The 24,246-nt window shown below is 39.8% G+C and overlaps 1 protein-coding gene across 2 annotated transcripts in view; it reads left to right on the top strand.

Annotated features, from left to right (window-relative positions):
- PTPN14 (protein tyrosine phosphatase non-receptor type 14) overlaps positions 1 to 24,246 on the top strand; it is a 111,752-nt gene that overhangs the window by 18,128 nt on the left and 69,378 nt on the right. For both annotated transcript variants that reach the window (XM_032102977.1, XM_032102978.1), the window contains exon 2: positions 21,095 to 21,420. In XM_032102977.1, the coding sequence (XP_031958868.1) occupies positions 21,247 to 21,420 (174 nt within the window). In that variant the 5' untranslated portion in view covers positions 21,095 to 21,246. The remainder of the gene's footprint in view (positions 1 to 21,094; positions 21,421 to 24,246) is intronic.

Here is a 24,246-nt window from a genome sequence, read left to right as displayed (position 1 = left end):
CAACCCACTCCCCAGTTGTCCTCAGGAACAGGTTTGTGCGTTGTTTGTTGTTGCCAAGCAAGTATTTCTAACATTTTTAATGCACTTTGTAAACCTTGTTGTTAATTGTTTTCCAAGGCTCGAGGGGAATTGCTACACCTGGTTGTTTTCTGGTTGATTCTTTTCTAATGAAGTGACCTGCCCATTTAGAAGTTTCTGGGCTATCTTGACATAAAACTGTGTCTGGGCTCTGATCATAAGAGCAAAATGCAAATATTGAACCAAAATTGTTTTACAGTCCACATGACAAAATTCACCATGACAAAGAAAGGTTCAGTCTTCTGGTGCAGGTAGAAATCATGGTGAAATACATTCTGTAAAATACAGGTGCTGGAAGCACACAGGGTAGGGACTGAAGAAACTTTGACCATCTGATGCAATAGCTAAAGGCACAGGTTGTTGTTCATCACAAAGATTCATTTAGCTCTATTAGGTTCTTAGGGAGAACAGAATATCATCTAGTAAGCCTCAAGCAACATTGTAAATAATGAATCATTTCAAAATGTGATTATGGTTGTAACACTGCAGGATGCAGGTTGGGCCTGAGCACTGACAAACAGGCTTGTTGGGGAGGCAGAGTGCCACCTCGCCTCCTGCAGCTGTGTGGTCACTGGCCATTAGTTGTACAAGTAGCTGGTTATTCAAGTGCTTAAATATAGACTGAGGATCTTAATAGTAAATAGCTACTTGAACAAGTGGTGTTCCTAGTACAATACTTAAGCCAGGATTTGCTGTTGCAAAAGTTGTCTGAGCAAACAGTAATGATACTGTGGATAAAAAAAAAAAATCAGTGAAAATAAAAATAGTGAAATTTTGTGTTGGACTGACTGGCAGCAACTCATTGCTGGAATGTAAAACAGTAGTCCAAAATTAGTTAAATGTTTATAGATGGATTATTGAAATGATGAAGCTGTTTGGAATGTGGGGTTTTGAAACTACTAATCCAGGGCAGTGCTTATGTTTTGATAGTTTTGTAGATGCTTTTGTATCTTTGGAAGGAGTTATGACCATTGTTTCTGGTACTGTACATACTTTGTGCACAAGCTTTTAGTAAATTACCATTGTTAGACTTGCATCTTGTTAAACAAACATAGATTGAAACAGATTCTGTCCTGTAAAAACAACCACTCACAAGCCAACTTCTTTGTGCATGTGGGTTATGTATCATTTCCCCTCAGGAATTAACAACATACCTTGAACTTCACTTTTTAATTTGATTGAAAGAGAGAGCTTTGCACACAGAAGAATAAAATCTCTTGGAGTCTAATCTCTTAATCTCCATAAAATGTTTGAGTGTTTAGCCTTGATAATATATGAAACAAATCTGGTGGTCCATAACATTTCTGATGTGCGTTCCCTTTTTTTTTGCAGCAAAAGAAAAGAAATCAAAGCAGACATAAAACAATGTATGTCAGATGGGTTAGTGTTGGTGAGAGTTAGCCCTCAAGCATGAAGAAATTCCATACCCCTAACTCTGCCTTCTAATATGCTAGTGGAAAGTCATTTTGGTGGCCTAATAATTTCTTTGCCAATGTTAGTTTTCTTGCCAGTGGGATCACCATGCACTCCGTGGACTTCTGTATTAGGCTTTTTGGCTCTAGAGAAGAGATTATCAAGGAGTCATGTCAAGGAATGGAACTTTTTGGCTTACAGCCTTGGAGGCAGATCTGTGGAAAAATATGTAGAGCCTTCCTGATGCTTGGGATCAGGAGCTGGTTGAGATTCAAAATTCCGTGACTGAGATGAGAAGGTTCACATAGCGGGCCCAGCTCTAACACAGCTTTTCCAACCAAGGAAACAGCTTTACAGAATTAATGTATGCAAGGAAGAGGAAGTTTTTTCAATCTGTTTTCTTATATAAATATTTTTTTCAAGGGGAGATAGTTCTTGGGGTCCTGCACTATCCAAAATGGAACTTATTTCCCTCCCACCTTCCTCCAGAGTAGCAGGAGAGAACTGAGCCCTGGTTTTGGCACATACTCACAGGTGAGGTGATCTCCAAACATGTTGTAACTATTCTGCTATAATTAGTCCTAATGCAAGAAGGTTCATCTTCTGGTTTTTAAGTCTCTAGGGCTGGAAGAATGGTTTTTTGTTGTTGTTGTTGATGATTGGGGGTTTTTTAGTAGGTGCAGTGGTTTCATCTTTCCAGTGTATCTCATACAACTAGCATGTTGTGGTTGTCTAAATGTAGGCAAAATACACGTGTTTTAGATGTGCGTTTAGCTCTTAAAGTAGATATCTGCCCTTTGTATTAAATCACTTGGCCCTTCAGTTTTTCCCGCCTTTGGGATCTTACACTAGGATTTAAAAAAAAAAAATTTGCTTCAGAGGAGGATTGCCTGTCTGAAAAGTCTGCTCCAGAAATGCTTGCAGGACCTAATTGGAGTAAGAAACAAAGAAAATACTGGCACTACACGATGTGTCGATTAGATTGGCAGGAATCTGGACCATAGTTAACTTCACTCGTGTACTGAAAACACACCAAACCCTACACCCACATTGTTGGTCTTAGTCTTTAAAGTTTTTTTGGTGAAGCTCTTGCTTTTATGAGTGGGAAAACAAGTCAAACCCACAGCAGACACAGTTATGCTGGCAAAAAGCTCAGTGTAGTCTTTGCCAGTTGAATGAAATCCTCTGACGTATGTATTTTATTCCATTCGAGGAAGAGCCTTGGCTACCTCCTCCCTGCCCCCTCATCCTCTTTTTTTCCAGCCCAGCAGAAGCTGCTTCTCCACTAGTGGGAATAACAGAGATAACGTTGCCTGGTGCAGTCTCTTTGAAGTGCTGGGAAGCCATTAGAAGAAGCTGCTATCATCTTGGATCTTGATTTGTTTCAGTAGGTAAAGAGAAAAATGCTATCAGAGGAGATAGAGAGATCACTCAAAGGCAGAAATTGCATGAGAAGGGTCCTGTCAGGAGTGCCAAAGCCTCTGATGAGATTGCTTGGGACTTGTCAGCTTTAGTGCACCATCTTCACTTCCTCAGTGACATGGTTTTGCCTGGAGGCAGCAGTAAACCATCAATATCCTGGTGTGACAGGAGATCTAGGTCTCCCAAGGCTGTCACTGACTGATGCAAGTTGTTACCAAGTGGAAGCTACAGTTCTGGAGTGATTTTTTAAATTGTTTGTTTGTTTTCTTTTTCTCAGAAGGAAAAGTTGCATGGTTTTTTTGCACACCACCAGCTGCTCATGGAAGATAAGAAATTGCAGCAGCCAAAGCTTTAGATTTATTGCTGTGGCCAATTTCCTGTTATTTTTAATAGGATACGGCCCCTCCAATTCTAAACTCGTGAGCTGTATCAAAGGGACTGTATCATGTTTCAAACCACTCTGTCAGGTCCTGAACACATGAACAGGGTTCTGGCTTCCTGTGCAACGTTATGTCTGGTTGAGGTAGTTTCTGTCTGTGTGTGCATCCACGGACAAGTTTCAACTCCCCGTTATAGGGATTTTTAGGAACCTTTGTCTGGTTTGTTTTCAAGTCACATTGTTTGAAAAGAAGAATTTATGTTGAGGTTTGCTTAGCACAGGGAGTGGGAAGCAAGGACTACCTGGTTGTCAGGGCACCTCTGGCTCAGCATGGGTCACTGCTTGGGTCGGAAATTAGGGAATTCCTGGCTGGCTGCTCTGAGATTGATTCAGCCTCTTCGTAGTGCCCGAGTGGCTGGAGTAGGGGGAGGAAATCTGGCGGGTAAACTTTTAGCAGATAAAATTTGGGTTAAAAAGCAAGGTTTTAAAAAGGGAAATGTGTTGTGTATCACTGTTTTCTCTTGATAAATTTTATTTGGATTATTTTGGCTATTTTAATTCAAAAACATTTTGAATGTTGTAAGTAGTCAAAATATCACAGTGTTCTCATGTGCGATAAAAATAAGGAAACAGAAAATTAAGTCAGGCACTAACAAAGAACCACAGAGAGAGTTAAAGGAGGGAGATCAGTTGGTCTGTGTTTTAAAAGGACTTAGTAGGACTTTGAGATGGGGGTGCTAGTGCCCTGCATGGGATCCAGCATAGCTTGCTGGATTTTTGCAATGCAGTTGTAATTTGGCAAGCTAAATTTGTAACTGTAATTGTTCAGTGGCTATTTCTAGACTTTATAGTAAATTTCAAAACTGTCCTTTAAAAAATGCATTGTTACTTTTTTTATCCTGGCCTTTTGTTTTTTTGTTGGCCTTGGGTGGTTACTTTGCCCTTAGACCATCTACGTAAATTTTAGCATTAATGAACAATGAGGTTAATTTTAGTTATGTGTATTTTATTTATTTATTTTTTTAACCAAGATAATTGAACTGCAAATTGGATTAAACAGGAGGTGCATTTCTGGACAAAATTTTATTGAATTTAAGGCCAGGGAGGTATGTTTCTTAGGATTTAGCATTATCACTGTCTCAGTTTGAACAATGACTTTTTTGTGTTCATCTCTAGAAAGTCACAAGTCCTATCATACTTTTGACATCATGATAATTCAATTATTTTTTCTTTCTCTGTCCTTCTGGATAATATTCTTTTGCCTTCTGTTAATGATATTGTTAGCGCACAAAAACAAGCATTCAGGATCATCCCAAGATTGCAAATATGATTTCTGGTTGGTACAATCATATAGGGAGTTTCTACAAGCAAGAGCTGGAGAAAGAAAACAAACGTAATTTTTAAGCTCATATGACCTGGAAAGTTTAAATAGGATTCAGCACGCCTTGAGGACTGGTAAACTTCTGTCCACTGGTTCTGAACAAAAAAAATCAGAAATGCAAGGCAGGTTTCGATTCTGAAGGTGAGATAGCAATCCTTGTTTTAATGGATCCTAGTTAACAGTATGTTTAAAGAATGAAAGTGTTTTATAAATTGCGTAATACAACCTGAAGGTATATCTGAATTACAGTGCTTGTTCATAATTGAAACTAGCTAGCTAACTTAGTTGCTAATTAGATAGTTTGTAATTCTGAGGAATAAATTTTTCTGGTAGTGGAGACTAGTGGGTTTTACCTTGGAGACTGCTGCAACCTTCAGCAGCTGCTTAAGGTAAATACAAGGACCTTTTCATATCTTGGTTTTGGCATGAATTTTCCAGTACTGGCACTCCATTTGTAAGGACAGTCTGGCCTTTTGTTCCAGAACCTGTAACATCCAGGGGTTTTATCCATTTTCTCTTTTTAGATGCTTGCCTTTGTTGTTTACTGGGACTTCTTCATTAGAGCGCACTGGTCCTGTATGAACATAAATATTTTTCTTTATATTTCTTTACATTTCACATACTGGATTTTACTGTTGCAAGAACTATAATACGTGATGAATATGTGCTTGCATGCAGTGAAACTATCAATCTCTCTAGCTCTATCTAGTTCAGATTATAGAAAGGAAAATTGCCCCGTTGAGTTTCTGAAGACTTCTGGCCAGGTTCTGTAAGCCAAAACCACAGTGACTTTGGAAAATGAAGTGTATGAATGACAAGCAGACGTTACAGTTGCTTTTGTGGAATCATTATAATGCCAATCTCTCTGCTTGCTAGCAAAGGCACTAAAGGCATCAACCTTCCCAAAGATTTTCCACTGGAGAAAAATTAGCGTCTCAAGCTGGCAGTAAGAGGTGATGGCTTTAACTGTAGCCTGTCCATTTCAGATGCAGAGCCCACAAAAGCCTTGTTTTCCTCATGGGCACTTGCCCAACTCAGTCCTTACTACGTTCTTTGCACGTCATGTATTGTCGTAGCTCCTTTCCGTAAGACTTGTAATAACTGTTTCTTTCTTACCACTTTTTCCCCCTGGTGCTGGAGCAGGAGAATTGTTTGTCTTTCTAAAATTAGATATCCATGGATACATGTAATATTTTTCTCTGTTTAAACTTGGCAGTTTAAATTGCACATGGAAAAGAAAAGTGTGTTCCACTACAGGAAATTCTGTGTGTTGTATTCTTCATTTACGGGAGAATAAAATGTTATATGGGGTATTTCACTCTTGGTCCTGTAGAAGGAAAACAGTGCTTATAAAAGAACGTTTATACTGATGTCTATAGCCAGACTCTTCCTCTGTTTTTATTGTGCAGTATTCACGGTACCACCCTGTGAAGGGAAGCTAACTATATATGGGTTACAGCTAAGGTATGTAAGTTTTGTACTGCTTGAGTGCTTTTGTGTAATTCCTGTCTTCTTTCTCCAGCTGAAAGAAGGTGTTGAAACTTCCTCAACTGTGTGGACCATTATTTAATTTAGGTCTTCTTGCTCCAATATCTCTTTTCTTTTCTCAAGATCACAGATAAACTTGTCTTGTTTGCAATTTCTTAAGATTCCACAGGTAGCTGTAGTAGTGGAAGAAAATTATGTAGTACATTATTCCTTTTCTTGTCTATAAAAGTCGTTCATTTTGTTTTCTAGAAGCCCTAAGGTGCACAAAGACTGTTCCAAGGAAAAACGAGGTGAGAAACTGGGAGGCTATTTGATGTCTAGGGTTGCAGGCAGGCCTGATTCCAGAATGGGATAATTCATCTTGCTAACTTTTTGAAACTACTATAGTATTTGTATACAGATGAGAAAAAGATATAATTCTCACATCTGTGAGGTACAAGATGATAGCAATATGCAAATGTGAACTTATTTTCATGGAACGGTGTAGTTGCTCTCATCTGTTGTCTGAGTTATAACTCACATGAAAGGATGAGCCTGACTCTTGAGAATGGGTGGTGAGTAGTTATGTTGGACCCCTCTGCCGAAGGAGAGAAAACATAAATTAGGATTGAGCTGGTTTCTAGATTTCTTTTTGATCAGTAATATGAGACCCAGATTTTTGTGCATTTTTTTATGTTTAGAACACAAGTTAGATGAGTTAGAGTTGCTTTTTGCTGGCCCTCCACAAAAAAAAAAAAAGATGATGAACTTTGATTGCAGTGGGAAAAGTGCAGTCTGAATAGGCAAAGGAGTTTAGAAGAAGAGTGGTCTTCTAAATCATGTATCTTACATGAACACCCACTGTTTTACTTCTTCAGAACAGTTTTAAAACTTGTACAGATCGGCCAACAGCTGCAGAGTCTTTCTTTCCCTTTCCTATCTGCAGTGAAAAAATGTTTTCTCTATGTTCTTTGCTTATCTTTGCCAATCTTTTTTTCTTTTTCTCCCTACTCTCCCTCCACTTTGTGCCAAAGTGATGTTTTTTCCCCCCCTCTGGAAATTAAATTCTTGCTCTAACTTAAAACTAACTAAATAAGTAGTGTCTGGGTTCTTTTCCTGGTGTCAGGCTGAGTACTTTCATACATCATAGTAGTGAGGGGGTGCTATTTGAGTCTTACTTATTTAGCCCAGTGACCTGAAGAAGGTTCCAGCAATGTGAACTTGGTCTTTTGGCTCTACTAGTTTATTTTTTGAATTTCCACTGTGGAAACATGGTAGTAGATTTTGTGCTGCCCTTGTCACTGTCAGAAGACATATATCTGCCAGGGCATACATCCTACTGCCAGTTAAAATGTTTGGTTTGCTGGAGTGTTTAGATATGGAAACAATGGATGTTGAAATTTGTCCATCATGGGTAGCGAGTTAACTTTTCTTCAAAACTACACTTTTTTTGCTTACTCTTTCTTGATATAATCATATGGTTTATGCTTGGATATTTTGCAGCATTCATTTTCTAATTAAATTCTAGGCTTTGTGATTCTTATAGCTTCTTATTGGTTTTGGCATAAACTGTAATATTAAGGGTCAGCTATTTTTTACTTTGACAAGTTTATATATCAAAGCTTAGGAAAAAGACTGAAAAAACATAGCAGCTTCATTTGGAGTATGTAATGAATGGTTGCTAATGAAAACTGATGTTACGAAATCCCATAAGGATATGATCATACTCCATCAAATCTTCTTGGCTTGTGACCAAATAGAAACATGAAGGTGTATGAGTATTCATTAAGCACATTTCATGTTTTTTGTTTCCAGAAACTTTATAAAAATAGCCAGGTATAGTAACAATAAATTCGCTTTTCTTAGGAGGCTATCCAGAATTTGACATGATGATATATGACTTTGAACTCTAGCCCTACTGAAAAATGGAGGTTATTTTGAAGACAGCCCTTCAGAAGGATTCTCCTATTTATGCTATGTGAATGCCTGTGTTATATTTAGGCAATGAAAATGCTTCTGGACTGAGTGTCCTGTATTCTGCAGTGGGGGGAGTGGCTGGGGAAGATATGAGCTGTTCTGTCTTTCACGAGGATTCTTAAAACTCTTTTCCAGTGATCCTGTTCCCTCTTAGAGAGTCACGGCTGAACCATGCTGCCTCCAGTTGCCCTCCCACAACAGCAGGTTGTAAACTCTCCTTATGCTGAAGTGCAAGGCAGTGGTTTGTACTGCAACCACAGCTTTTATTTAGCTGAAAGGGAACACTTTAATTCTGTCACAATTGGGCTGGTTACCTTCCAAACCAAAGCAAGGCAACATCGCCTCTTCATGATGTCTACTGTATGGCAGGCTTGATTTAATCTTTTTTTACCTTCTTGAATAGATCCAGTACGAAGTAGGAAATGGAGAATTAAAGTCTTGAGTCAGATTTCGTATTTTCATTATAGTCTATCACTATAATGAGGAAAGAGCAGAACTGGTGCTGTCTCTGAATCATACTTCACAGTGCTAGACTATAAATTTCAGGAATTTCTCATTCCTTACTCTGCATGATCTTTGTAATGTCTTTATCTGTCACTTCATCCCTGCATCAGTTCTGTAAATAAATTACCCTGTGACCCTGTGGTCCTTAGTAACTCTTTCAAAAGCATAGCTAATCATTTTATAAAAAAGGCAGGCCGGTTAATTCTTGGCAAGTTTGTCCCGGAGCTTTGCGTCTGCAAATGGGAACACTGAACTTTAGCAGCAATAAATAAATAGCTTGGGTGGAATTGCAGTGCTGTGGCCACTTGGTGGGGAGCACTTCCTTTCCCTTCCCACTGACACTGGTGTCTCATGTGCAGTAGATGTTGCTGTGAGACAGCATCAGGCATGGCTTGGTCTGCTCCATTTTTTTCATCACATACAGCAATTTGCTCTTCCATGCTTACAGGAATTTGTGTTAGCATGGGCTTGTCTTTGTGGTAAGTTGTTGAATCCAATGCACACTAGTGTCACCTCTTTGCTGTTTCATTTCTGTTCAGCCTGTTGCCACTCTGCACTGGTTCTCAACAGGCTGGAGACATGTCCCACTCCCACACTGTGTTGGTGCAGGTTGATTGATTTCCCAGGAGTGGTGGCCACACTTAACAGCACTTCAGGAGGCTTGAGTGTCTTCACAATTGCCAAGGACAGCTTTTACTTACTTTTGGTTAGGGCAATCATTGCATCCACACGGCATTGCCTACTTCGCAGCAGAACTGGGGATTATGAAATTCTATTTTCTTTTTCTTCGAAGTGGATGGAAATACAAAGTTTCTTGCTATCTCTCTCCTAGTTTGTGGGCTTGCTGTGCTAAATCATTTAGCTCCTTTTAGACATGAGTGCAATCTGTAGTCCATGTCGACATTAAGCCACAGAGGAATGTGAATATCAGGCTTCAAGTCAGAGAAGTGAAATGCTTCCAACTTGCTAACCAGAGACAGGATTACAGGGAGGGCTGTACCATATGGGCTTTCTCCACTTTTTATTTTTGTTCCTGGTTTCTTCTCTTGCTTCTCTCTGTGTTGCAGTTAAACTGAGTGTAAGTCTTAGGGATACCTCATCACCATAGACTTCTGTGAGTCCAGTTATGTGATAGCAAACAAGATAACATGATGAATACAGAGAGACTTTAATTATTATTTATTTTACTCCACCTTCTTCTCTTTTGATATTTAGGTTTTGTACTTAGAAGAAAATAAACTTACATGACCTATATATAGTGTTTTTCTTTGTCTGCATTCAGCAGAACTTCAATGGCCACTGCAGTGGATGCAGTGGATCAAAGGCCTATCTGTGCCACTTTGATACGATCATACAATAAATACACCTGCTTGTGGTTGTATAGAAGGTGTTTTGATTTTGTGCAAGTCGTGCTTAGATCTAGGCTGTTTTAATAAATTGTGCAATTTAAATTTAGAGTAACCTTGCTGCTTTTCATTTGAGAACTAAAAGTCAGACTAACTCCTGTGTTTCAAAGCTGAATTTCTTACAAGGAACAGCAAAACAAGAAAATATCAATGTTCTGTTTTGATGGTTTTTTGCCTCTCTCCACCTTAATATACAAAGTCTTCATTTTAATATACAACGTCTACTACAGGAGCTACAGAGGGTCACAAGCTTACAGGTCAGTTTGGACCTTTATTGCTCTAATTATGTGCTAAAATGTTAACAAAAAATGGATTAATCTGAGCAAGAAATAGAGATGGTTTATTTTAAAGAAGAATTTCTTTCAGCTCCTGACAAAGTAAAATTTTCTGCAAAGCAATTTTTCACTCTGAAGTGTTACAAAGCAACTACCTTCTCTAACAGGGGCAGTTAACAAGAATCAGGCTATAATCTCATGAAAAGCTGATAACCTCAGTTATGATTCTAGATAAAGCTATCACCGTATGTAAAGGGTGAGTATTTTGTCCAGACTTATGGTGAAAGGTTGTAAAGTGATTATCAAAGCACTGTTTGGAAAGGTGAAAAAAGAATGGTGCCACGGTTTTTAGGATTTATTACAGTGGGTTTGTGTATAGAGCTGCAGCATGTGTTTTATACTCCAAAACTAACACAGTTTTACTGGCCTTCAGCGCAAAGCTGTTCTCTTGAGTAGAATTAATGACAAATAATATGTTAGAGGAAATAAGCAGCCAATCTAAACGAATCTATTATAGCACTGCTGCAACTAAAAAAGGAAAATTATACTTTTGTACAATGAAAGAGTGTGGGGTTACAGGTTGTACAATTTCTTCCTCTGTCAATGTAATTAGCAACACTTTTTGGAATACCGTGGAAGTAAACTCCCGATTTTTCTCCCAAGCTCATTTGAACCTTTTGAAAAACAAAAAGTGCTGAAGGATTCATATTGTTGGCTGAAGTAGGGTTTGAGGTGTAATTTTTCTGTTAAGAACTATTAGAAAATAAAAAGACATTTGTCGGTCATAATATCTCAGTTAGTATGTGCTATCCAATGCTGTGATACCCAGGTAATTGTTTTCAGATCTTGTTTATCAATATGATCTGCCACAGAGATGAAGGAAGAATGCAGGGGGCTGCTCACAGAGAGGGGTTCTTTTGTAGCCTTGTAATTCTGAGACACCGGTCAAAGAAATCAGTCACTTCAAAGAAGGTTCCCCCCTAGCCTCCCCCCTTTTAGCCATAAATCTTACTTCTAAGTATTTTGACTGTTTCAGTCTAGTGTTTAAGCCCACACAGTGGGCGCTGGAAAATAATCCTTTAATACAGAAAGAAAAGTACCATTAGCTCATTTCCGGCAGCTATTCTGTATTTCAGATGAGGTGTTTTGCTGTCGAAACAAATGCAGTTATTCACAGACTGTGGCTGTGTGATTTACATCAAGGCCTATATTCAGTAAAGATAACAGATTTGCTTTCTTCATGCATGTGCCCACAATATAATCCTCCTTTGATACAACTGGAAGGAATTTTTTCAGCATTTTGTAGCATCGATGTTTTAATACATTAAGTAGTGGAGTGGCTTTTTCCCATGCAAGTTCAAAAGTTCATGTTATGATCTTGTGTGAAGTATCTACTTGTGTAACTAAATGTGCCTGGTCGTGGTTTGGGATTTACAGTGTGCATGCTTTTTTAACTTTATTTTTCTTTTCTCTCTCCCTCTTCTCTTTTTTCTTCACCCTATCACACTTGGCTCTCATTGCTTATCTGCAGCCACTTTTCCTCCATTGCATTATCTCTGTTCATTACCTAATAGGTGAATGAGACTAGTTGAGCCTCTCCAGGAGAGTAGACCATTGTTCTAAACATCAAGAAACTGAACAAAGTTTTATTCTTACTGTAGGTTTGGGTCCTGCTTCACTTGGTGCCAGTGTTGTTACTGACATCAGTGGGAGCAGGACTGGATTTTGTTCCTGTAAGGAAAAGGGCAGGTTGGCAGTTTAGAGTGGCCACTACATTGTTTGCAGTTGATACGTTGCAAATTCAGTGGTTCTTGTTGATCTTTTCCCCCTCCCCCAGTTGTAAATATTAAAAAAAACATTTTCTTTCCTGGTGGGCCAAGGAATCCACTTATGTTGCGACTTCCTTATGTGAAACAAATACCTTTTTGACTTTTTCAAGAGTCAGGGGTAATGTGATACATTTTGGAAATCTCTAGTTATAACCCAGGTTTTCCCGGTTTTCTGTTTCTGAAAGCCTTTACAATCTTCCAAATATATATGTATATGTATATATTAAAGGAGGTGAAGAAGAATGGAAGGTACACAAGCATTACCACTAAGTAGAAATTATAAAAACACACTTGCATGTGCCATTTTAAAATCAGAAGAAAGGCAGGAGAAGAAATATCACACCTTCATTAAGTGCATAGGACCATATTTTGCTGCAGTAGCACACCTTCCCAGCAGGATCTCAGCTGAGAGCAGCATCGTGTGAGGCCAGGTAGGCAGCTGCCAGTCTTATCTGACACCAGAGCCATGTAATGAGCTGCAGGCAGATCTTTCAGTCTCACGAGCACTGGGGCTATTTGCTTCCTAATCTCCGAGTGCTCTCTTGTAACTGCTCCATTGCAAAATCCCAGTACAGAAGTGAAACTGCAGCCACCTCTTGAGGATAGATATTTTTTCATTAAAGCAGGATAGGTGATGTTTGAATTTATGTCTTTCTTTTTAACGAAGTTGTTATTGCATTATTTAAAATTATACACCAACTGGCACCAGTTTTTGCTAGTGGATGTTTAACTAGTGAGAATGCTCTGGGGTATATAATTTTACCCTCTATCTGATACTTGGATCTGTTGGAGCTATTGATTCTGCTCTTCATGTTGTCCTGTGTTTAGAACTTCTTAGTTTTACTCATGTCTTTCTTTGTAACATGAGAGAATAATGAAACATGCTGTGAGTTTTTCTGTGGTTTTTACTAAGAGTATCATTCATAGTTTTTGTAATGTTTTTGCATGCCCATCAATCACATTTAGCAGGAAACATAATCTCTTAAAAATCACCTTAGCTCCAGCAAGTCTGAAGGAGTTGAAAACCTTTAGAAAGGTGACTAACTACAAGGAAAAAGTAAATGGCACCAATACTGTGTTGCTACTGATTGTAGCCAGTAGGGGTAAAGTAGGGACAAAAGGTGAAGAATCCTGTCAAATGTTCTCAGAGATTTTTAAGTCACTTGGTTATAATGGATTTTAAATAGTTGACCCTTACAATAATGGTTAGGCTTTCCTAATCTTTGATTGCTAGGAAGTGTTTAGTGAAAATTTAGGCTGCAGGACCTTGTGCCTTTTCTGAAGGGTGGCACTTAGAGACCAGATGTTGTACCAGGTCTAAAAGAAAGATTTCTCAAAGTACCAGAATGCTGGTCTTGGTCTTGCTTCTCCTCTTCTGAATGGCTTGTCCCATGCAGAAAACATAACTCATATAGAGGTTGCAATATTAACTCCTCTTATAGACATTCAATTACAGAATGTTTTATTTTGGAGGGGGGAACAAAAAAAATTAGTGCAATTTGAATCAAGTGGCTATTTCCAATAAAGCAATTTTTATTCCAACATAGCTTTGCAATAGAAGAATAATGGGAACATGTTCTGGGGAGTTCCTTTGCCTGCTGAGACCAGGAGCCTTCCTTGGGCTGTGATTTCACGAACTGCTCTCCTGACCCGACCAACTGCTGTCAATTAAGGCAGAATCACTCTTATTTTTCCTTCTCTGAGCTGTGTGGTTCTTTTCTTCCCTCTGCCAGATGAGCTAGTCACTCTGGGCTGTGCCGTGAGCTATCTAAACTCACTAACCCAGCTGAAAAGGATCATATTCTCTTACTAAGTTAGGGAGGTGAAGGGGCTAAACCAGGAGGATGTTCCAGCAGATTTTCAGAGCTGGCACAAGACAAGTTGTAATGTGCTCTGGAATTAAGGGAGGGGAAAGAGATCAGGACCTCTCACCCATTCCTGGCAGAAGTGAGCTCTTAAATGAGATTGCCTCAGGTGCAAAACTGCATCCTTGGACAGGTGCCATCCAGGCACTTTTGGCTGTGTCTAATCTGAGGTCTTGCAGTAACACAGCCAAGGTGTGAGAGGGTTGTAAATGGTTAACTGCTGTACCCTGCAGACCTAAACCCTGCCAGGACAGAGAGGTGGAGCTGCTGCATGGACATGGACAGGCAGCATTTCCTATTTGGAAGGGAAAAGTACTGGAGTCTGGCATTTTGGTTTGGTGAGTATTATGAGGGTTTTATTTGATTTTTTTTAACTTTAGAACACAAAGTTCTGCAAGGTGAGTGGTAACTCCACCTTCGTTGCTGATATTATGTGGGTTAAATCTGATCACAATGGCAATGCAAGCATCATGTAGGTATGTCACTTTATGCAGATGTTACTCCTAACTGGAATGCTTAGACTACCTCAAAAGGAGTCCTCCATCAGTAGTTGCCTTGGTAAGAGCTGTTGGATTGCTGCGGGTGTTCTGGAATGATAAGTAAGGAAGTAATGAATAAGGTGCTAATTTGCAGGTTGGGAAGTTCACATCTTCTCTTCGATGGAAACTTCGTTGGTCACACACTTACTAGAACCTATAGAAATACTAGGTGCCTGTGGACCTTGACACAGAAGAGGACTTAGGTGCTGCCTGACAGATTTGTACCCACAAAACTGCATAGTTCTGTGGATGCACAAGAAAGGTGTGTTCGCACAAAAAGTGTGGTACTTTAGCAGGGGAGAGGAGGATGGAATAACAAGGGCTGTGCATACTAATCTCTGTGTTCTTGAGAGTCTCTGAGTATGTACTGTCATGGGTACTGCCACAAAGGAGAGGAAAGGGCTGAATTCTAACTGGTTTGAATTGAAGTTGTTAATTTGACTTCATTTAAACCTCTCTAGATGTTTTATTTGGACTACTGAAACCAGAAACTGACCCAAATTAGATACAGTGAAAACACAAAACAACTTAGATCAAAAAAGATCTGTTACAACAGAGGTGGATCTGATGTAGAACGCAAGCTTTCCTGGAAAGGGAAAGCTGTGATTGGATTGGGAAAGTAGAAATGCTAACTGAGATGGTTTTTTGATCTTTGGCTGCCTCATATTGTTGTCCGATGACTCACAGTAGTAGTAACAGTAGCAGTTGTGTTCTGAGTTCAATGTCCTGGGGAAGCCTTGGCATCCGTTCGTGTGCACAGGTATGCCATCTCTAGATGCTTAAGAGACTCTAAAAGTTCTGTCTAGAATATTGTAATAGTTACAAAAATTAAATGGAATTGTAATTTGACTCCTTTTCCAGAATGTAGAGGTGAGAGTGTTAATAGTTTTATTACTGTTTGGATTAGGGGAATGTTTAAATTCCTGCCTGCAAGAATTTTTAAGGAGATTTCAATGCCTGAGGATGAGGCCTGTGTCTTGCCAGGGACTGTATAAACAAGTAGTTGAAGACAGTGGCCTTGGGGCAGACAACTTGGTATTATGTAAGGGTTAAAACCCCCTTTCATCTGTCCAGGGATGAATTTGACTCCTGAGAGTTTATCAGGCTTTATAGGACTTCCACCCATAACTAGGTGGGATACAGGCACCTTGTTAGGCACAGAAATGCTCCTTGCTGTGCTCTACCTGCATGAAACACTCCCATGAGAGCACTCAAGGGAGAGAAAGCTGTTTCACAGAGAGAGATCTCTTCCTCTAGACACAGCTAGGTGGAGATGGACTGTGTCAGACCTCGTCTCCCGTGCACTGTTATTTTTACTCTTCCCTAAAACTGCAGGCCAGCACACCACTTGCAGCTGCCATTCCATGCTGCGGTCTCAGCCCAGCCCAGGGTTACATACTTCTGTTAGGTGTGCTGCTGCTCCTGCAGTGCCAGGAATGCTGGAGGGCTGCCAGGTGCTGTTGGTAAATACAGGCTGCAGTTTGACATAATTGCTTTCTTCCTGGAGTTTCAGAAATTACGTACAAAAGCAAATGAAGTGAAGGAAAGCATTCTGCTTTAAGTGCATTTCGTATCAGATGCTATGTATTCTTTTTTTATGCTCCTTTGAATGTAGCACAGTCTGTACCTGTTGTCTGTAACAGAGGAGAGAGTCACATACCTGGAAGTGTCCTGAGAGTTATATTGGCCTTAATTATTTATAAGCTTTTCTTCTCTCCTGGCCCTCAAATAAATTTGAGAATGCCCAGTGACTGGAGCAGTGCCCTTCACCTCACAAAGCAGCTTCTGCCATACGGCCTCGTCTGCATGAAACACCCAGCATCTTGGCTTCACTTGATCCCTTCAGTCTGTCTTTTAAAACTACTGACAAACAGGAGTCTGGCCAGCCCCAGCTGACTTTGGGAGAGCTAAGGAAGAATTTTTGTATTTCTGGCTTCTTTTGCTTTTAGGTTTGGAAAACGGGTGAAATATTCATTCATTTGCTTTTTGTGTAGTAGTGGTTTGACCTGGTTTCACTGTAATGTCTCATTAAAAAACAAACAAAAAAAAAAAAAAAACCCCAAGAAAATTACGGTTTTGGAAAAGCACAATTTTTTATCTGCATCAGGTAGTTTAGATCTATAGGGAGAGTTTCAATTCTATGCAGAAACTAACAAAGTTTTCTTAAAAACCAGAAGCAATTCTATGCTGTGTATCACATTGTGAATCTGACCTAATTCTTCATGCAGGACTGGCCAGTGAAGAAGGGTGGTTACTAATGTTACTAATAGGTAGCACTAAGGGATTAGCTTTTTCCTCCCTAAACCATTATAGCTGTGTCATCTTGAAGGTGTTTGTTTGGTCCCCAGCATTGTGCTTGCAAGATGTTCTTGGTTGTATGAGTTATGCCTTTTTTTTCCTGCTTTTGGATGTGTGAACAACAAGTTCTGTGGTTGGGGGGGGGGGGGGAGGGGGTGGAATGGTACCTCTTGAAGCCCCTTCTCTGCAGAGAAGGATTTTTTGCAAGAATGATCAGTGACTCCTTCTCTCGCCCCTTGCAAGATGCAGTGGTTCTATGGAGGAATCAAATACTGTTGGAGGGATCCATACCTCTGTGTCTCCTGCCTTTGCACAGAGTGTGCTGGTAAGGCTTCCGGACAAACCGAGATGTTTCTCTTCAGTCACATGTAGAGAAAGCGGATAGGTAAGAGTGTCTTGGGCTGAGACATAAGTGGTTTACATCAGGCCCTTTAAGCTGTTTGGTAGTGAAGGCTGTTAGGAGGACTTGTGTTGTGCTTGGCATGAGATCGTGGATTAATGGTTTAGTTTTATTCTGTATCAAATTTGTTTCATTCTTTATTCTGTTTTCTTACTTATGGTCTTCCCCATTCCACAGTCACTGACTTTATCCATATGGCTTTTTCAAGTAAATACCATAAAAAGTCTGATTCCAATATCTGTGATAGCAAAGGGACTGGCTCATTGTTCAGTTTTTTCTTGGTCTGATGAAGTAGGAGAATATAAAATTTTACCAAGAATCCACAAAGATCTCTTTGTCTTCATACTGATGAAACTGCATTTAGGATACTTCTTTTTTCAGTAGCTGTTTTCTGAGAAATGGTTGAAGGACTTTAAGGTTTTGTGTGCGTGTTGTAGGCCTACAGAGTATGTACTTTAAACATAAGGAATTTCCACTTAGCAGAATGTTTAAATTCCAAAGCTTATGCTCTAAGGACGTTGTTTAATTCAGCATACTTAGAATGAGCTTAATTTGCAAAGAGCGATTGATACACAAAAAAGAAAAAAGTACCCAAAGTTTTTAAGGAGCCCAGTGTAATTTCTCTTCGGAAAAATAAATACTTAATGGAAAACGTCACTTTTAAAATGTTTTTCACACCTGAAATACTCTTAACAAAAATCCTTTGTTAAAATTAGAACAAGTTCATGGTTATCTGATAAGCTGTTTATAGGCTTGCATTAGTTTCACTGATTTGGTTTTGTTTTAAGTGTGAGTTTGAGGAGGGGAATGTTGTGAATGCCTGCGCAGTTGGGATGACTTTGTTAGAGACATTGCTTCTCCCAGGCAACCTTTAAATTGGGAAGGGAGATCCTGTAATGGAATAATCCTTCATTTGGAACACCAAATCATTTCTGTCTCTCAATGGCATCTTTTTTTCAGTCATCTACAAAATAACCATGAGTAAAAATGAATGCTCCTGATGCTTTTAAGATGATGCAAACATTGAAGAACCTAGTTTACCTTTAGGTACCTGTGACTGGTCTGTGAGATCTTATTCAGTAATCTTACCAGAAAACCCAGTAAGAAGTTGGTCAGACATCCAGAATATGTGTAAACAGAAAACTTAGATACCTGAATTGATCTGAGAATTAATAGTTTTTACAAGCTGGGCAAATCTGAGCTGTTTTTAAGTGTTTCCAGCTTTGCCATCCCAATTAATTCTTTAACTGAAAACTACTTTAAGTGTGATCTTTCATGTGAGAGAGATGTCATTGGGCATTCATATATATATTTAAGTTAAATGAAATAGTAATCCCATCTGTATTACACGAAGTGCATCCATTAACCCGTTTGTACATCTGCACCTTGAGAAAATGGTGCTGGCTGATTGCACTCACAGAATTAAGGGAAAACTCATGTTACTTTACTGCTTTTGAAAAGCAGGGGAAATACTGGCCTTGTTTACCTGAGTGTACAGTATAACTTAGAGCAATTAATGTCCAATCCATGTTGTCAGGTCTGGTATACAGGAGCTGATGCGTTAATTCCAGAATAGCATGTTTGCACACACACCTTCTGGAATGGCTTGTCCAGCTGTAGCTGCAGTGTTCAGTGTGCCTGGACAGCAAAGCTAAACACTTGGGGTTTTTTAACTAACATTGATTTCATCCTTAGAGTACTGCTAACTCTACAATTACTGCACAGAGAATGGCTCATGCTCTGCAAGGAAATGTGTGCAACTAACAGTAATGAAAGATAAAAGTCTTTCTTGAAATTGAATTGGCTAGCTAAAACTCTGTGTCCAACTTAAAATAATCTGCAAAGCCAGAGACTGAACAAAAATACTGTTCTTGATAAGATGTAGTCCTCCACACCCTTCCCTCTCTGTAATTTCCTTCCATTCTTCCCACTTTTCACATTCAGGCTGTAGTTTCAGATAGGTTGGTCAGCAGGGCAGTTGGCAAGTAGTTGGCCAGGGGTTAAAGCAGTAACCCGTCCTGCATGGTTTGGTACGAGGTCTTCAGCCATTGTCCTGATCGATGCTGGACAAGCTGGTGGATGTTTGTTTCATGTTTCAGTTCCTTTTCTGGGAGTCACGGGTAACATGTCCCTGCCTCATCAGGTTGTTTGTGAGGATGTATTTCTATGGCTTTGATGGCTTCTGATGTTACAGCCATGCAAGGTATGACAGATTTCTCATCAATTAAGTGAAAATAATACATTATGTCTGTACCCATGAAAGCTAAAAATGGGAGATTAAACCACAGCAGCTAATTTGATAGGTTTGTTTGCATTTCAGTCAAGTAGCAGTGCTCCTTCTCAGTCTCTAGGCTTTTCTCTGATGATGCTGGTAGACTACCAGGCTAGTCACACACCTAACCAGTGGTTTTCTGTTTGTGTGGGGTTTTTTTGATTTGATTTTTTTTTTTTTTTTGTGTTGCTCTAACTCCCTAATAAATGGCAAGTTATACTGGCTTTGGAAAATACACTTCATGAAAAATGTGAGTTATTTTTCTAATGTAATGATAACCACTGTAGTCAGTCAGGTAGCTTTTAGTAATCCCCATAGCAACTACATCCAGTAAAAAGTGAAAATAACTGATTCATGCAGTTCTGTGCCAAGGGGTATGTGTGGGCAATGTACTATCTGTTTGAAATGTCACACTCAGCTGATGTATTCAAATGATGCATACTCTGCTGGCAGTGCCTCCCCTTGCTTCTCTTAAGAAGTAAGGAAATGGGATCTAGTTTTTCGTTTGCAGTCCTATTGGTTAAGAGAAATGGACTCTTAAATGCCGCCATTAGTGTTCTTCCATTTTTTGCTCCAGAATATTCAAACAAAACCAGGAAGACTTGCTAGCAAGTAATTTGCTATTTACTTCATTCCTCTCAGCACATGGACAGTGGCATTTTAGAGCTGGTTATGTCAGTGCAAATGCTTTGTTTTGGTTTAGCTTGAACCTGCTCTTAACTAAACTTTTTTGGTTTGTTTTGCTTTAAAAGAAGTGGTTCTTGCAGGTGAGGATCATAACTTCTTCAATTATTCTTCCTCATTATTTCTGTATCTCTAGTTCTTCTGTCTACGTTGTGTTTTGGCTCAGCAGTTGCGTATGTCCCTGATAAATTTTAGGAGTACTAGTTAGAAACAGTATCTAGAATATGTGTTCTCTTCCTCCCCCTCGGTGTTGCCCCGGTCTCTGACAGCCGCGTTCCTGCAGTTACTCATTCCACCTAAAAGGGTGAAACGCAGCATCGCTTTGGAGTTGGAAGCCAGCAAAATGCGAGGGATTGCCTCAGAGGAGGCTCCTCTGAAATGGCTCAGATGCTTCTTGCTTTTCACATGCATATTTTCGGTTTGATTTTTTCAGAGGTGCTGAGTGCCTGCATTTCCTGCTGACTACAGCCAGCCTTTCTTCTTTCAAGATCGCACCTCTTTTCAATGCCTCTATTCCTTAGCTTTTTAAACTAGTTTTCAAAGCTGGCCTGAGGGCATGAAAACTTGAAGATTATGTTATAGACCCCTGTGGTGGGGGTAATGGTGGGAGAGTTAGCACCTCTGGATGAGTGCCCTGTAGAGTTGCTGTTTGTTCTGAGCTTCTCAAAGAACGGCTTTGCAATTAAATCCGTGCTTTAAATTCAGTGCCAAAACAGTATTTTGGAAGATTTGTTGTATAAGATGTTCATTTGGACTGTGTAGTAATATGTAGTAATGGCAATCCTTCATGTGGAGGTGTTTATTTTATGGTTTTAAATGTGACTCCTAAACTTTTTTCTTTCCCACTGAACTTTAGGAACATCTTGTTTCACACTTCAGTCTACTTACGTGTATGTATTTTGCAGGAATCCCTTGGAGCTTGCCCCAGGAATGGACAGCTACCTCCACTTTTGGAGGAGAGTAGTGCCAGCTGAAGAAGCCTTCGAGGCGAATCGACAAGTGTGCTGATAGCTCTGGGGAGAGCCCGGGGAGGGGGCGACCCTGCAGGCCTTCAGCCATGCCTTTCGGGCTGAAACTGCGGCGGACCAGGCGCTACAACGTCCTGAGCAAGAACTGCTTTGTGACCAGGATCCGTCTGCTGGACAGCAACGTGATCGAGTGCACCCTGTCCGTGGAGAGCACGGGGCAGGAGTGCCTGGAAGCTGTCGCTCAGAGGCTGGAATTACGCGAGGTAAGGGTAGTCCGGGAAAGACCATCTGTCACTGGATAATTGGACACATTTTTAGCTCAGGCAGTCTGTGCGTTTGAGTCATGTTGTTCTCAGGGCTGGCCAGATATGATCAGCAGCTGGAGCTTGGACAAACATACTCTGATTGCATGAAAACTGACGGCGGAACGGCACTCAGGGCTTTGGGCTGTTGCTCATCCATCATAGCTTTGAGAGCTCTTTGTAACATGAAGTTTCTTTTCTTAGAAAGCTGCAAGTGTTACTTTTTGAGCTGGGATGCCAAAGGACAAGTTAGAGTAACTTTTTTCTGAATGTAACCCCGGGTTCACCAGCCCTGATGGCTGAGTTATGCCGGTGGGAAGGAGACCACTGGCTTTTAAACATCCACCTCCACATAAATACTCCTGTTACTATAAAACTGAAGTAGGCAAGTGATGTTATTAGCAGTTACAACTAACAGTTGTGCTTTAGTAGTAACAGTTGGAGGATGGTGAGTTTTTCTTCCTTTTGTTTTGTTTAATATTTCACATCTGGAATCCTGAAAGGCTTCTTTTACATTTCCAATGCTTCTGGAAAGGCTGATGAAACCAGCCTTTATTCAAGATAGAAATCCTTTATTTTCTACTTCTTGCTGTAGACTTTAGTGTTTAAGTGTTGAATCCTTTTTAGAAATACCTCTCCAATGTGCATGGCTCAAATGAACTGACTGACTTTTCTTACCTTCTGTGGGCTCCCTGTGTGTATCCTACATGCTTCAAGACTTTTCCAAATCATAAGTGGAAAACTATTGCCTGGAAGTTGCTATGTTATAATCTGGCTGTCCTGGCTGATACTTTCTGTAAGCACAGCTGGGAAATGAAAAATCTTGCAGTGTCTTATGCAAGGTCCATGGCCTTGGTGGTGGGGGCAACTGGAAGGTAGCATACAAATAACTACAACAGATGAAAACTAAACAAAAATTCTTTTTTATCCATCCATAATAATAAAGAATGGGAGAAGAATCTAACTCTGTGTATGCAGAATAGGCTGGGGAATGTGCAGGCAGGAACAGGGAAGAGAGAATATTGCATATTTTCATACTTGGGTGTTTTTTTGCTTTTTCTTTTTTTAAATATGAATTTCAGTAAAATCGTTTCCCCTTCCCCCCTCCTGCTTTACTTCTAGAGATCAAGATTTATCAGTAAATAGTTTTTCCCTTCTTTTTCCTTTCTGCTGGTGATGCCCTAGGGTGTCCTTAGGGAAGAACCTAACTCTCTCTTTCCTTCCAATGGAGAAAGCAGCGAAATGAATGAAGTGATTCTCCTCATGTTCCTTGTAGGCTTATCTAGTTGGTGCAGCAGAAGTCTGGGGCCTCCTGATTGTCTCTGGAGGTCCACCTGCATTTGCAAACAATAGCTCTGTCAGTGGGTTAGTGTTCTTTTCCACAAAGCATTTTGTGATTTCAGAACATGTTTTGTTCCACTTTGGAACAAAGCCTGAAGTTTCAAAATTTTCCAGAGAAATGAAATTAGACAGTAGAGTAGCAGAGGAAGCTGTTTTGGTCAGTGTTCAGTTTCATGGAGGTTTTCTATTGCTTTGGGTTTTTTTCATTTTCAAAATTATTTCTGTCATGCAAAAAGAAATGTCAGCACAAAAAGTTTGTGTTTCAAGATAAAAAATATTTTAACAACATAGAAGAGAATGCTTTGATGTTGTTGGAACACATTCCCCTTCTTTCATCACCCTCCCTGCTTTTTTTTCTTAACAAGGTTTTGGCAATGTTGCACTGGTTTTGTAAAGTTCAGATTTCGACAGTACAGCATTTTTTGACAGAAGTGGGTGGTTTGGGGTTTTTTTTAGGAGAGAATTACCTACCTCTTTCAACTCTGAGAGGGTCTCCCTGTATCCTCCTTTGCTCCTTGGATGCGGAATAATTAGGGCTAGTAGGCTTGGAGGTGTCCGGTGCTGTTCTGTCTTTCAGACCCCAAATTAAATTCTTCTTCTGCCCCTGTACTCTTCCTGCCACAGTTTGTAAGGATGATGAAGTAATTTGATGACCATCCCCTCTCCTCTCTAGGTTTACCATAGTTTTTGAACTTGCTGTCCAGACAAATTCTGCAGAAGGGTCAAAAATATTTTCACAAAGCTCAGATTTCTACAGGATTTGTGCAATTGGATAGCTGAGTAGAGAAGCCTGTTAAGTATACTGAGGCAAAAAATCCTTGCAAGCATTCATATTGGAGAGAAACTTTTAAAATTCCCTGAGTGCAGCAAAAACTTCAGCTGGAATATGCCTTTTCTTAGAAGTCCTGATTTGCAAACTGTGATGTACAAGTAAGAATAAGACAACCTTAAATCCCATGCTAACAAAGCCAGCCTTCATTAAATCCCATGCTAACAAAGCAGTGCTAAACTCCTGTTTGTCTCCTCCATGCAGTCTCAGGTAATACCTCAGTTTAGTCTTACGTTCAAATAAATCCCAGGTGTACCACAACTTCTACCTTCGAGTTAGGAATGCATCCATATCTCACTCAATGCAATTTCTTAGAAATAAACAAAAAACTGCCCAAACCCTTCCTGCTAAAATGCAAAACTGTTTGAGATTATGCCTCGTTGCGAAGGACCGTCAATCATACCACACATGACTGAAAAACAGTATCTAATGGATTATGCATATTTCTATTTGATCTCTGGGGAATGCAACTCCCTGCCTGACTGAGTCAGGGTTCAGGAATAGGTCAGTAGAAAGTGGAGCCATTTTACAGTAACTACTGTAAAATCTGTATTTATCCTTTTCAGCAAAGCTCTTGACAAAGCATCAGGTCTTCCACTGGAACAGTTACCGGTTCC

The sequence above is a fragment of the Corvus moneduloides genome, chromosome 3 (genome assembly GCF_009650955.1).
Source record: "Corvus moneduloides isolate bCorMon1 chromosome 3, bCorMon1.pri, whole genome shotgun sequence".
Lineage (NCBI taxonomy): Eukaryota > Metazoa > Chordata > Aves > Passeriformes > Corvidae > Corvus > Corvus moneduloides.
The sequence above is the reverse complement of the archived record's forward strand: the minus strand, read 5'-3'. Positions and strand labels throughout refer to the sequence as shown.